Source organism: Parasteatoda tepidariorum, chromosome 5 (assembly GCF_982258835.1).
Source record: "Parasteatoda tepidariorum strain Cologne lab strain chromosome 5, Ptep-v5.0, whole genome shotgun sequence".
Taxonomy (NCBI): Eukaryota; Metazoa; Arthropoda; class Arachnida; order Araneae; family Theridiidae; genus Parasteatoda; species Parasteatoda tepidariorum.
The window spans coordinates 15,621,036-15,636,299 of record NC_141759.1 but is presented as its reverse complement, the minus strand read 5'-3'; the positions used below and the strand labels follow the sequence as shown (position 1 = coordinate 15,636,299).

General features: G+C 34.5%; 1 protein-coding gene across 1 annotated transcript in view; it reads left to right on the top strand.

Moving 5' to 3' along the window:
* The window catches only part of LOC107453171 (neurotrimin-like), a 171,647-nt gene extending 156,792 nt beyond the window's left edge, over positions 1-14,855 (top strand). Inside the window, exons 5-6 of the mRNA XM_071185474.2 lie at positions 10,817-11,107; positions 13,163-14,855. Coding sequence (XP_071041575.2) covers positions 10,817-11,107; positions 13,163-13,359 — 488 coding nt within the window. The 3' untranslated portion in view covers positions 13,360-14,855. The remainder of the gene's footprint in view (positions 1-10,816; positions 11,108-13,162) is intronic.
* The last annotated feature ends 409 nt before the right edge of the window (positions 14,856-15,264 follow it).

Here is a 15,264-nt window from a genome sequence, read left to right as displayed (position 1 = left end):
CATCCGCTGTTGTAACGTAGAAGCGTGCGACAAATTCAGGGAGAAGTACGGCAACTTTGACGGTCGGGTAAGCTTGTTCGGCGTAATGGAGAAGCATTCTGACAATGACGGTATCTTCTAGTTGTCCATTTGCGGGTAGAATTGAGTTGATCGCTTGTTGTTCCAAAATTCCGGCTCCTTGAAGAATTTCATGTAGAGGTGCGTTCTGCATGTTGAAAATGTAGCTTGAAATCTGATGAATGTTGAAATGTCGGACTTTGTTGACGGTGATTTTAACATAAAAGTTAAACTTTTCTCCACTTTGATAAATGTAAACTAATGCGAACCTTACAATTAAATTATTAATTCCTTCGTTTATTATTGGTTTAAGTTGTCGAAAATTAATATTTCAATTGTAAGGTTCGCATTAGCATACTTTTGTAAGAGTGGAGAAAAGTATCTATAGCCATTATGGCGAACTAATAAAGTTTGAAAATATCCTATCTGTAACTCCGAACTGCTCGACCGTAGCGCTTCAAAACCGGCGCCAATCGATTCCTCGAGGCCAAAAACCCCAGACCCCCAAGTTTACCGGAGTTTATTAATTCTGGGGCGATTTTCGACTTGGCAACCATTCCTCGTATTATAGTATAAGATATCGATTAGGGGGCTCAATTTAATATTTCCCCCTCTTAAATAATTTAAGCGGGGGGGGGGGGAACAAGAAACGCATTGAAATCTGTCTACTCACAACAGAGGAACTCTGGACACTAATGTCTCAAATATATATTTTTTTGCTGGTGAAAACAGAATACAGTGAAAAGGACGATTATTAAAAACACCCTTATGTATTTCGAGGCAACCAAACTGGTTTTGGTTCTTTTTACACCATTCTTACTAGTTATTTGACACATTAATGCATTCGTTTAAATATTAATTTACACCCTTATTATTTAAAAAGATTCTGACTTCATTTTTAAAAAATATATTCTAACAGTAAGACATTCAGAGTGGTTATCATATCTTATTTTATGATCGGCGTTGAATAACTGAACCGATTCTGATTTAAATACTTTCAATGTTCAACTCCGTAGCCTCGTAATTTTTATCCTAACACAGAAGACATAGTAACTACTGGATTAAAAATTGGGGGGGGGGATTTGACTTCGTAGAGGATTTTTTTTATGGAACTTAATCGTTTTTGGGTTTCATGGAAAGGAAAACAGCGGAAACCTCTCATTGTTATCCCGACTGGCTAAGGGATTCCAACTTATGATCCATGAACCACTGAGGATGTTGGATATTTTACATCAACTCTATGGTGACTGCGAACCTGGAGCAGAATTCGTATCAACCAACCTCCGCTGAGATAGGAACCTGGGTCATCTGAATGGGAAGCCATTGCTCAATCCTTTGAGCTACTACGACCTCAGGGTGATTATCATGGACAACCTATCAATATAAAATCTATAGAAAATATTATCAAAAGTTTATTCATAATATTTAACCATTTTATAAAACTTTAGCCCTAACTATTCCTATATGCTGGCTTACGTTACTCTCTGTTGTTAAAACCTCTACTTTCTGTAGTTAAGTTTTCCCATTGGTATCAAAACCTAAAATCCACTGATCAGTTTAACTCCAAGTATGATCTTAACAACTCTATCTTGAAATATTTCAGTTATCCAAGCTAAATCGACCTCCCAAGGCAAAGAATATAGATGCTCTTCATATTCCTTGCCCAATGGCCATAATTTTAATTTTACCTAAGGTTCAACAAAGTTCCGATAGCTCAGCAATCGTGACCATTGCTCATAGGGCTTTCTGCACTCTGGGAGAATACCAGAATTACTGAGTCCACCTTATGCATTGCTATCTAACTGATTTTTAAATAATCATTAATTTATTAATTAATTAAATGAAAAGATAATAATATACACACCGAAGAGCCATTACATTATGACCACCCTGTTAATAACATGCAGGACCACCTTTAGCCCTCAAAACTGCTAGCACCGCCGTGGCATTGATTCCTCAAGGTGCTGATAGGTAGTCTGAGGTATCTGGTACCAAGCGTTCACCAACTGGTCCTGCAATTCCCTCACATTGCGAGGGGCACGAATTTGGTTTCCTTAGTAGGACTACAAATGCTCTATTGGATTAAGGTGAGGGGAGTTTGGGGGCCAAGACATGACTTAAAAGTCACTGGAATGTTCCTCGACGATTCGCCCTTATGACATGATGCATTATCCTGTTGGCAAACACCATCCCCCGCAGGAAAAACTGTTGCAGTGAATGGGTGAACCTGGTCTGCAACTATGTTCAAGTAGCTTACAGACGTCAGGGATTGTTCTATAAGGATTATGGGTCCTAATGTGTCCCGTGAAAACATTGTTCCTGGGCGAGAAACCATGAAAACCTGGTCGAGCCCATTATTATAGATGGAGAGTGGTCATAATGTAATGGCTCTTCGGTGCTTAACTAATAAAAAATACTTTATCCGGGATTATTATTGTCGGTACATATTTGTGTTTTTAATCTTTCTTTCGCCTTCTCAATCTTCTTAATATACTAACATTAATGATCCAATTATTCTCACTGAAAGTAAATATTTTAAGAAAAGTAAACTATCACTAAAAGTAAATAATTGAGCCGTGATGGGATAGTGAGTCTGTCTTCCAAAGAGATGAACCGGATTCGAATCCTCAGTGATGGCAGATTGAAATCTTGCACATCACCTCTTAGATCAGAAAGCCTCCACACGGTCTTCCATAAGTAGTCCGCACAGACTACTTAAAAAGTGAGTCAGTTGTGCGCATGAACCCAAAATTTTTAATTAAAGTATTTGAGAGAAATTTATCATATAAATTTGAGAATTGAATCTGTAGTGGTTGGCAAGTAAATAATACAAATCAATAATATTTGGAAATAAAAAAAAATGTTAGTCATATATTTGCTACCACTTTCTTATTTTAACTATATTCTTTTAAAATTACTCATTCAGAGTATAAAAATCCTTCGCAGTGGTCTAATCAAACTACCTATAAAATACCGTGTGGAGGTTTTTGTGGTTTTTCTATCCCTATAAAGTGAAAACAGATTAGTACCCAATCGCAATTAACCTACATTGAAGGCAGGAAAATAATGTGCAGTTAGGAGTTATCAAATACAATATTTAATAAATTTCAATTCGGTCAAACACAATGTTCCAAAAAAAGCACAAAAATAAGATAATATTTTGAAATATTTGTTGACGGATATTTGTACCTGTGAACAAAATTAATCAGATTTAATCTGTTACAAAAATTATCAGATTCATGTAATTTAAAATCGATTTGTACCTGATACAGAAAAAGTTGGCAGTTTCCCATCTCGTAAAGTTCCTTTCAAAATCATCAAATATCAACTTGATAAATCATGTATAGAAATATTAGCGTATATACTGTGTTAGAATAATTTTTTTGAAGTTCTTAATCTTCTTTAATTGTGTCACAATAGATAAGAAAAATTTTCAATATACTCATTATGTAATAAATCAGTGCTAATAAATTCAAACTATTACAATCATTCATTAAAAAGTTTCAAAAACGCTCCCCGAACTTCTTAAAATTAAATACATTAAATGTAATATTCGCTAAGTTTTCTCCCTTATTCTTTTAAATTAAAATTTTAATCTATAAATAGTTTTTTTTATAAACTACTCCATTTAAAAACCGTCAAATATTTTTAAATATTAAAAGAGTTCCAATTACTTCATGTAATAAAAATATTCAGAAAAGAGATTATTCATCAGAAAAAAAATGAATTTATTTTAATTGAAGAGATAAAAATCTTAAAAGCACTTAAAAAACTGACTGAGCTTGCAATTTAAACTTCAGGAAATTATTATAAAGAATAAAAAAGATAAATAAAATGTTTCATTAGCATGGAATTTTTAATAGCGCAAAAAAGAAGAAATTAACGTAGACGTAAATGGAAATAGTTATGCCCAGAAACGTGAAAGCTCATCACAGGAAAGAAATTAAACAGATTAAGATAAAGCACGTTTGCCTAATGTCTTCTCTGCTTCTTAATTGCTTTGTTCTGCTTTACTAACTATTAATGATTTAAGATTATTAATTAAGAAATCCTGCATTGAAGACTTTTTTTATCTAAAGTAATCGTTATATATATATAAAGTTATCGTTATATATCGTTGTATATATATATATATATTGTCAGGGTCACGTGATGTAATAACACGCATTTTCTGATGTTGCGAGCTAAAAGCTTGATATTATAGATATGATCATTTTTTTTTTGTTTTTTGTTTTTTTTTTTGAACAATGGATGAAAAAAGAATAATAAAATGGTGAATTAGTTTTTGTAGAATTTTGCGTTATTTCTTTTGTAAAAGGTTACGACTGACAAATGTGCGGGGAAACCCCAATGGATTTCGAAATAAAAGATTGGTAGTTGTTTGTTCTATGAATTTCAAGTTGTTTGATGGAAGATAGTGAGTTATTTAGATTGTCTTGAAATTGGTTTAGGAAGTGGCATTTTTTTTTGTAAGAAGGTGCAGTTTAGAAAGTAGTAGGTGAAAAATGGCATTTTTAGGAAGAGCTTTAAAAGTAGATTTGAAGTGTTTGGCGGAAGAGTTAGGAGAAACGGCAACGGAAGACATGAGAGTTACCGAATTAAAGAAGATTATATTGGCAAGTACGGAGTACGAAGAGGAGTTTGTGAAGGAATTATTAAAAAGAATAGTTAGTGGAAGAGAAGAAATAAAGCGCCAACAAAAAGAAGATGAAATTAGGCGACAAGAATATGAAATTAAGCAACAGGAAAGGGAAGACGAATTAAAGCGGCGAGAACAGGAAAGGGAAGATGAATTAAAGAGGCGAGAACAGGAAAGGGAAGGTGAATTAAAGCGGCGAGAACAGGAAAGGGAAGATGAATTAAAGCGGCAAGAAAAGGAATATGAATTGGAGAGGTTGAAGATAGAAGCTTCATTGGTACATACTGGTACTATAGGAGAGACGAGCAGCTCTCGAAATGAAGAAACAAGAGAACATGTACCTGGTGGATTGCAAAAATTAATGCGTACTTTTGATCCAAAAGAAGGTGATATAAGTTTTTATCTAATATTGTTTGAAAGACAAGCACGAAGAGTCCATATAAAAGAAGAAGATTGGGTAACGCATCTTGTTGGATTATTGCCTCTAGAAATGGCGAATTTAATTGCAAGGGAGCCTGAAGAAAAAGCAAATGATTATAAACATGTAAAATGTATGTTATTGAAAAGGTTTAAATTGAGCCCAGAAGCATTTAAAATAAAGTTTAAGAGACATTGTAAAGCGGCTGAGAGCACTTGGCGAGATTTTGGATTTGAATTGGCGAACTATTTTAACGAATGGGTTTCGGGACTAAAAATTAATGATTTCGACAGCCTGAAACAACTTGTCATTGTCGAACAGATAAAAGAACGAGTACCTGGAGACATACAAAATCATTTTATTGATGAGTGGAGTAGAATTTGCTCAGTTGACACACTTGCTGAGAAGTTAGATGAGTACGAGAATGCAAGGAAATATAACCAAACTACTAAATTCATTGCTTCTCAACCATATAGGAACTTATACCGGGAAAAACCAAACATGGTTAGTAGAAGATATCATACATTTGGAGAAGGATATAAACATGAGCATAACAACCATGGCAGAATTGATAAGCGGAGTTCTTCCCAAAATCCAGTCACATGTTTTAATTGTGGACGAGTAGGACACTTGGCACGATTTTGTCGAGATAATAAAGAGAGGAGAAGAAACATTGAAGGCAAAGTGGCCGAGGTTCAAGTATCGGAAGGGCAAGTATCCGAAGTTAAGGTACTCAGAAATGGAAATATCGAAAGCAAAGTAGTCACTGCAAGATTTAACGGTGAAGTCATGATAGGAAACAAAAAATGTAAAGGCGTTCAACCAAAAATAGCTGCCCTTAAGAAAGTTAGAATTTCATATAATGGAAATGAATACGAAGCTGTAGTAGATTCTGGTGCACAAATAAGTGTATTTAAAAACGATATAGTGGGTAAGGAAGTGGATTACAAAGGACATATAATACTACAACCTGCGTTTGGCGAAAGTCTAAAAGCTGAATTAAAAGAAGTGGAAATCGCTTTGGTAACGGAAGGATATATTACGCCTATAATTAAAACGATGATAGCAGCCGTCAATGGGTTAAATGCTGACATTTTGTTGGATGCTGAAACTTATGAGGCATTATTAGAACAAAAAAGAGTATACAATCCCAGTTTTACTGCTGCTATGAAGCTAAGATCAGATTCCCGAAAGGAGCAGTTATATATGAGTGCAAGTGACGGAGAAGAGCAGCAGGAGCCAACAGTAGGTGAATGCGGTGATAAAAAGAATGGAAATGAAACCGAACGATTCAAGATACAACAACAAAGTTGCGATACTCTCCAAGAAGCATGGAAATTGGGGAAGCAAAATAAAGGAGGGTATGTGATACAAAATAATATACTATGCCATGAAGAGCTGTTGGACGGGAATAGAATACAACAATTAGTAATTCCCGAAATTAGAAAAGGTAAAATACTAGAAATTGCCCACGAGTCAGTATTCGGAGCACATCTAGGAGCTCGTAAAACAATTCAAAGAATTAAATTTTCCTTTTATTGGCCAGGGATGGTCAAGGAAATTAAAGCTTATTGTAGCTCATGTCATGGGTGCCAAGGTAGAAGAGTTGTTCGTTCAGTAGACAAAATTCCGATAACACCTGTGTCACGTCCTGAACTTCCATTCCAAGTGGTGAACGTAGATCTAATTGGTCCTCTAGATCCAGTATCAGCACAAGGACATAAATATATCCTTTGTTTGATGGACCAACATTCAAGATGGCCTGAAGCAGTCCCGCTCAAATCGTTAACGGCAAGGAATACATGTGAAGCACTGCTCGAAATATTCTGTAGGACAGGAATTCCAGAAGTAATCGTGGTGGATAATGCGACAAATTTTACGGCAAGTTTAACGCAAGAGTTTTTGAAGGTTTTAGGAGCTTGTCCGCGATTTTCAACGCCATACCATCCGGAAGGGAACGGATTGATTGAAAGATGGAACCAAACTTTCAAAAATATGCTACATCACATTATTAGAGAAGTAGGAAGAAATTGGCATCGACATATACCATTTGTACTATGGGCTTATCGAGAAGTTCCAAATGCAACTACAGGAGTACCACCTTTTCTGCTAATGTACGGGAGAGAACCGAAAGGCCCGTTATCTATCTTGAAGTCAATTTGGGCCGGAGATATGTTTTTACCTTTGAATATGAAAGGATCAGCGGAGGAATATTTAAAAGAGTTAAAAGGAAAATTAGAAATAGCAACCGAAAAGGCAAGGTTAACAAGTGATGTGCAACAAAGTAATTATGCCAAATATTACAATAGAAGGAAAAAATACCGGGAATTTGCGCCAGGAGATCAAGTACTTGTGCTAATGCATGATTCATCCAATTCATTATATGCCAGATGGATAGGTCCAGTAAAGGTAATTAGAAGAGTGAAACCGAATTCGTATTATTTGCAAATGCCTGAAGGAAATTTAAGATTATTGCATGTTAACAAAATGAGAGAATACAAAGCGAGAATTCAAACAGTTGGAGTTGTCTATGATATTGATGATGAATTTGGTGAAATATACGAAACACCAACTCTTCCTACAGATGTGGAAAGCTATGAAGCATTGAAAGGATTAAATTTGGATTACTTACCCAAAATGCAACAAAATCAATTGAAAGATCTTTTACATAGACGCAAAACGTTGTTTTCGGGGAAGATAAGGATAGCTAAAGTTGGGAAACATGCGATAAAGCTGAAAGCTGAGGAGGATACGATGAAACCAAAAACGTATAAGATACCAGAAAACTTAAAGGGGAAAGTGGATGCACAGATCAATGAATTGCTAGCGTTAGGACTGATTGAACCGGTGGTAAGTGAGATAGCACACCCGGTAGTATGTGTTCATAAGAAAGACGGAACAATCAGGTTATGCATTGATTTCAGAAGTTTGAATGCTCTTACCGTTCCGGATGCATATCCAATGCAAAATATGATGGAGTTGAATTTCTTAGTAGGAAAGAAGAAATTCATTACTGTGCTAGATATGTTGAAGGGATATTGGGCTATACCGATGGAGAACGGCAGCAAACACCTCACAGCATTCCGAACTCACCGAGGCCAGTACCAATGGAATGTATTACCCTTTGGATTAAGAAATGCTGCTGCAACCTACCAAAGAGCTATGTCTAAAGTGGTTCAGTCCATGTCTGATTTCACTTGTGCTTATATCGACGATTTAACAGTATTTTCTGATACGTGGGAGGAACATTTGATTCATCTTGAAGAAGTTTTTAAGAGATTGGAATATTTTAATTTCTCCGTGAACTTGAGAAAGTGCGAATTTGCTAGACAAAAGGTTAAATACTTAGGACATATTATTGGTTCAGGTAAACATGCTCCTGACAAAGAACGAATAAGAGTAATACAGAAATTAGAGGCACCCAAAACCAAAAAACAACTGAGAAGTGCTTTGGGATTATGCAACTTTTACAGGCAGTATATTCCAAACTTCGCAAAGATTGCTCTTCCACTAACAGAGCTTACTAAAAAGAAAGTTCCTAATGAGATTCCTTGGAGCGAAGAAGCTGAGAAGGCATTCAAGGAATTGAAGACGTCGCTATGTAAGATCGCAGAGTTACAAGTCCCAGACATAGAGAAACCATACTACTTGCATACGGATGCATCTCAAAATGCGGTCGGATGTTGTTTAGGTCAGTTAGATGAAGAAGGAAATATTCGTCCCATAGCTTTCGGTAGCCAGAAGCTGAATTCAACTCAACAGAAATGGTCTACAATTGAAAGGGAAGCTTATGCTATTATTTGGGCTTTGCAGAGATTTGAAACCTTACTCTGTGGTGCTAAGATTATTTTATTAACTGATCATAATCCCCTAGTATTTCTGACGAGTGCGACACCCCAAAGCCCGAGGTTGCAGAGATGGGCGTTAGCCATTCAACGCCATGATATTGAGGCAAGTCACATCAAAGGATCGAAACTTAGTAATGCAGATGCATTGTCCAGACTGTAAATATAAACTAAAATAAGACTCTGAACATTTTTTCCTATTATTATTATTAGGTGATTAAAGTAAATACCTAGTGTTAAGTTAAACCTAAGATTCAGTGAATATTTGGGTGAATGTGAAACATAGTTTGTTTATGTGTAAAGTGTGACCCTTAAATTATTTGCCATATTCGATCTTTGGATCTAATATGACTCTGGGGGGAAGGTGTCAGGGTCACGTGATGTAATAACACGCATTTTCTGATGTTGCGAGCTAAAAGCTTGATATTATAGATATGATCATTTTTTTTTTGTTTTTTTTTTTTTTTTTTTGAACAATGGATGAAAAAAGAATAATAAAATGGTGAATTAGTTTTTGTAGAATTTTGCGTTATTTCTTTTGTAAAAGGTTACGACTGACATATATATATATATATATATATATATATATATATATATATATATATATATATATATATATATATATATATATATATATATATATATATATATATATATATATATATATTATATATATATAGTGTTCAGTTTTCCTAGATATTTAAGTCCTTCATTAAGCATGCTCTTAAGATTGAAAATAACCAATGAAAATTAATTCATTTATTATTTTTTCGCTTAATTAATAACTTATTTGCTTTTCTGAAGCACAAAGCATGGTTTCTTACTTCAAAACAATCCATTTCAATTCTTTGTTTCTGTTAACAACTTGATTAGGGAAACCAAATAAAATTTACTTACATATTTCTGTTGTAGTGTACCTGCTACATAGCTGATATCATTTACATTGCTGACATAGCTGTTTTAATATATATAAATTGCTGATATCATTTATATTGATTACATAGCTGATTTATTTATACCTACATAGCTGATTTACATATACATATACTATAGCTGATATCATTTACACTGCTGACATAGCTGATTTACATATACATAGCTGATATGATTCACATAGCTTTCCTGGATCAGGCATTGGGAGAAATGTTTCCTTCGTGGAGGACTTTTTGATGGAACTAACCTACATTTGCGTAACATGAAGAGAAGAAACAAAAAACCTCCCACATGACGGCAAAGAGACTCTAACCCATTATTCGTTTACCACTGAGTATATTTTTCGTCAGTACTGTGGTCGGTGCAAGCCGGATGCGGATCCCGGTTTACCTCATTGGGAAGCGAGCTCTCTATCCCCTGAGCCACGCCGATTCCCATTCCTCATATTTAATTTTATTTTATAATCGTCGTTGAGCAGCCGACCCAATTGTTTGAGCTTATGACTACTACATTTCAACTCCGTAGCCTTGTAATTTTGAACCCAATTTAGAAGATAAGGAAGCTGCTAGATCAAATATTGGGAGAAATTTGCCTTCTTGGAGGACTTTTTTTATTTACCTAACTCGCATTTGCCATACATGGAGAGAAAAACCACAAAAACCTCCTCGGTTAGTCTGACGGCAAGGGGACTCTAACCCATGATCCGTCTAGCGGTGACTATATTTTACGTTAGCACTGAGGTAGGTGTGATTCGGGTGCGGAATTCGTATCAACCAGTTATCGCTGGGATTCGAACCCGGTTCACTTCATTGGAAAGTGAATCTCCTGAGCATGCAGAGTTGTGGCAGAAAAAAAAATGAAATCAGAATTTGATTTACCAGTTAATGTTTCGAGCTTTTTTTGTATAACTTTTTTTTGTTCTAGATCCACCTGTAATTTTAGTGCCAAATCAATCAGATTCAACTGTCGCTGAAAGACTAGAATGTATCAGCGAAGCCAACCCACCGGCCAGTATAACATGGTTCAAAGACGATGTTCCTCTCTCAGCAGCGTGGTACAGCATTTCGTCCGAGACAGTAGACTGCATCACAGAGTCTCAGGTCCATCCTTACAGAGACACAAATTCATCATCATTCCATTCTCAGTTTCACGAGAACTACACATGCGTCGCGTCCAATCCTCACGGCCAATCATCTGTCACGATGCTTTATTCTGGTATGAATGCATTATTTTCCTTACTTCTCGACAAATGACACTATTGTCTTAAATTCGAGACTTTTTTTAATGTTTTGATGAATCAATATGTAAATTTTAAGAATTAATATGTAATAAAAATTTATTCTATCAATTAAGTAGATTTAAGATTAAAAATTTTACCACTTTTTTCTTTCGATTTGATTTTATATAAAATGTTTCCAAATCTTAATCAGAATTCAATTAACTTTACAAGACAATCAAGTATTCGATTTCTAATCGATTAATGCGAATCTCATGAATCAGGTCAGATCCAAAAAATCAGCGACAGCAAGCACACCGAAGCTGCTGCTGGTATTGAGTAATAAATTTGAGTTAGGAGCAAAACTTTTAGGAAAATAATAATGAATAATCATTCACTTATGGTTTTTACTTATGTTTTCTGGCGTGATTATATTCAGTTATAAAATAATTGATCGAAAGAAATTGTAATTTTAGAATGACTAAAACGCGTCAATCGAGATTTTTATGATGTTTTGAGAAAAAGAAGCATGGACAAAAGGTTTATACATAAAGTAGATAATTTTATCTTATTTCCAGAAATCAATAAAATATATTATCTGGGAAATGTATTAGGTTCTCATTTAATCAAATTTTCTTTACATCCAAATGCACCTCAGTAAAATATTATACTTTGATATTTTTTTTGCTAAAAATCGTGCGTCGATTTTCTTCCATTGAAATAACAAGGAGAAACGGAAGATAGACAGGATGTCTACCGGTCGTGAAAATTATCGAGACCTTTATTCTTAATTTAATAATTTTCAAGGATTTTTGAGTGAACTAATTTTTAAAATACAACATCTCCAAAGAATCTTATATTAAGGAATGGGAAATAGTTTTTAACACGTTGAATGCCACAGGAGTCACCGGTGACCGGCGAAGCCAAGATTATTAGAAACACATAATTCGAGTAAATTTTTAATTTTTTATATTATTATCGTTACTAAAGTTGTTTGAAGAAATTAATGCAATATAGAACAGACAAAAATAGTTTTATTTATATACACAGAGATACCAACTTGCTCCGGACAGCGAATAAATATTTTCTAGTGGTTGTTTATTAATTGTGATTCTTGGTTTAGTATATTTTTATCCACCACTATTTCTAAACAATTCATAAGCTTATATAATTTACCACTTTTTCTGATATGTTATGCCAAACCTATTTAAAAACTAGTAAAATCTGTCTAACATTTGCAAATTTAGTTTGTAGTTTACCATTTGGACAAAAGAACAAGCCATGTAAAATTAGCGTGGCATTAAACGTTTTAATAAGAAGGGTAATTAGCCCTTTGCACTCAGACATCACCTCCCGCATCAAAAAGCCACCACGCGGTCTTTGATAAGTAGTCCGCGCAGACTATTTGAAAAGGGAACCAGTTGTGCGCATGAACCCAAAACCTTTTATAAAAGTAATTTAGAGAAATTCATCATATATATTTCAGAAATGAATCTGTAGTGGTTGACAAGTGAATAAGGCAAGCCAATAATATTCATAAATAAAAAAAATTTTTAGTCATATATTTAATACCACTTTCTTATTTTAACTAGATTTTATATTAAGTGACTCGTTCCAAAAGTGGATATCCTTTACAGTGGTCTGCCTATAAAAAACCGTGTGGAGGCGTTGTTTTTAAGTAAAACTTTTTGAAAGTTTCGTTTGCTGCAAGGTATTTTGCATTAGAAAGCGTACCCCCGCTAAACTGTTCCCGTACCCCTGGAGGTACGCGTACCACTCTTTGGGAAACACTGCCCTAACCTATGGTGCGTCTACCACTGAGGATATTTCACGTCAGTACTGTGGTCGGTGCAAGCCGAATGCGAAATTCGTATCGACTGGGATTCGAACCCGGTTCACCTCATTGAAAGGTGAACACTCTATCTCCTGAGCCATCGCGGTTCTAACCCCCTAATAGAAAATAACGAGGTTTAGATTATACTCTGTTTCAATTATGTATAGTAAAACAATTTTATTAATCATTGTCCTTTTTAATAACTATGCTTTTGTTTCAGTATTCGCTGATGAAATCTCAGTAACTTCGACGACGGAGAGACGTCGATTCAACGTTACGGGTTTCATCGTCGGCATGCTTCCACCTCTCTTTATCTCATTCTACATTATCCTCAAGTTGGGTTACAGGTCACGATATGCTGAAGAAAGGGGGGAGGACGACGGATTCCGAGAAGAACCTTTTTTCATCAGCTACTAAAGACTCATTCCCTCGCCCACCTCAATAATGTTTAGAACAAGATGGTCAAATGCACTTTTAACTGCTCATCAGGGGGTCAAGGCATTGTGCTCAACACAGCTCACCTGATATTGATGGCTGGAGAACGTCCTGTGCAATAATATTCGTAATACAAGTATTTCGGTACTTTAGAACTTTTTTTAAAGAAGTTTACACATTTGTTTAGTCCTGTCCAAATCTGTCTTTAATTCAATGTTTTTTATCTCTTGCTTTTAGTTGTTTCTTACAGAGATAATAGTATTTGTATAAATCACGATTTATAATTGTTAGTATTACGGGGAACGGAAAGTAATGTCGTGTCGGCGCATTAAATATTCGTTAGTCTTAAAAACCCATTCATTTCTTTACATCCATTTCGATTCATCCGGAATTGAAATGTTGTTGCTAACGAGGATGAATGCAGTATTGATTAAAAATAAAATCTTGACAGCAAATATCAATTGCACCGAAACGGCATTACTTTCCGGTCCTTCTCATACATGATTTTTAATTTATTTACTTTTATTTTATCTATTTTTAAATCATAAAAAAGTTTCTTATGTATAGTTTCTCTGCTAAATTTATTAGCAAAAGTTAAAGTACTAATGCATCTATTTTAAACTTCCTCCAGTTAATTTTTTTAGCTTTTTTTTATATGTTTCTTACATGCTTTAAAATTGGAAGGAAATGTGAAAAAAATGGTGGACGTTCAAATAATTCGTAAGCACATTCTTGGCAACTTTGGAGACTCATTCCCATTTTGAGGCAAAAATAAACAAATCACAAACCCCATCCCATGACTGACTTAGAAGATCAGCAGGTTGGGACTTAGGATTTTACTGCAGTAATCGTTAAAAAAAATTATAAAACGAAAATAAACGATGTAACTTTGCATACAACAATGTATACATTTTAATTATTTTTATAAAACTGTGAGTAAAATATTCCTCATGAAGATTTGTGCTCAAAACTCTTGATTTCTAAAACCCCTTGAAATCCCTTCAATATTTTTCGTCACTCTTTATTCCAAATATGATCTTTTAGCTTGTAAATTTTTGTTTCAATTTTAATTTTCTTTTTAAACCCTTAACGACCTTATTATTTTCAAGAAAAATGTCATAAAAGGGCCAATATTTTTATTTTAAAAAAATGACATACAAAAATGTGTATGAACAATCTATCTTTTATTTTTGGAATTTGTTTTTCAGCTTGAAATAAAAAAAAATCCAAATGCACTCATATGTTCATGTACCTCTAACCCCTTAATGTACACAATATTAAAACATATTTTATCATAGAATACTAATTACGTGTATTTACAAAAAGAGCATAAGTATCTGAGCTGAGAGTACGAAATACATTTCACAAATAAATAAATTTGGATAATGCTGACATCTAGTTTCAAATAAACTATCTCCAGTTACATTAAAAATATTGTGGTGTAGCCATCTAGTGTGTAAAATTAGAAATAAAAAAAATTCCGGGAACTAGAGACGGATATATTAAAATTTATTAAACTTCTTTTTTTTCCTAAGATATGTCTAAACCAGAGCGTTTATTACTTTTAAACGTTCTCGTCCGGAAATATCACTGGCACGAGAAGTAGGGGATGAAAGCTCACCCCATGATTTCAACGGAAGAGAGAGGAAAGGGATTAAAAAAAATTGGAAATATGCTGATTTCTAAAGTTTCACGTAAACATTTCTCATACCTCTTCTTCTCCTTCGGCAGCAAAAATAAATAAATCACAAATACCAGATCGGTGCTTACGTAATATTTGATCGGATCTGCGCTTATGTAATATTTGAAAGGTCCCTGGAGAAAAAATATTCGAAGTTTTAGCTACATTAAAAAAGAATCTTACCTCGTGTTTGGAGGAAAATACGA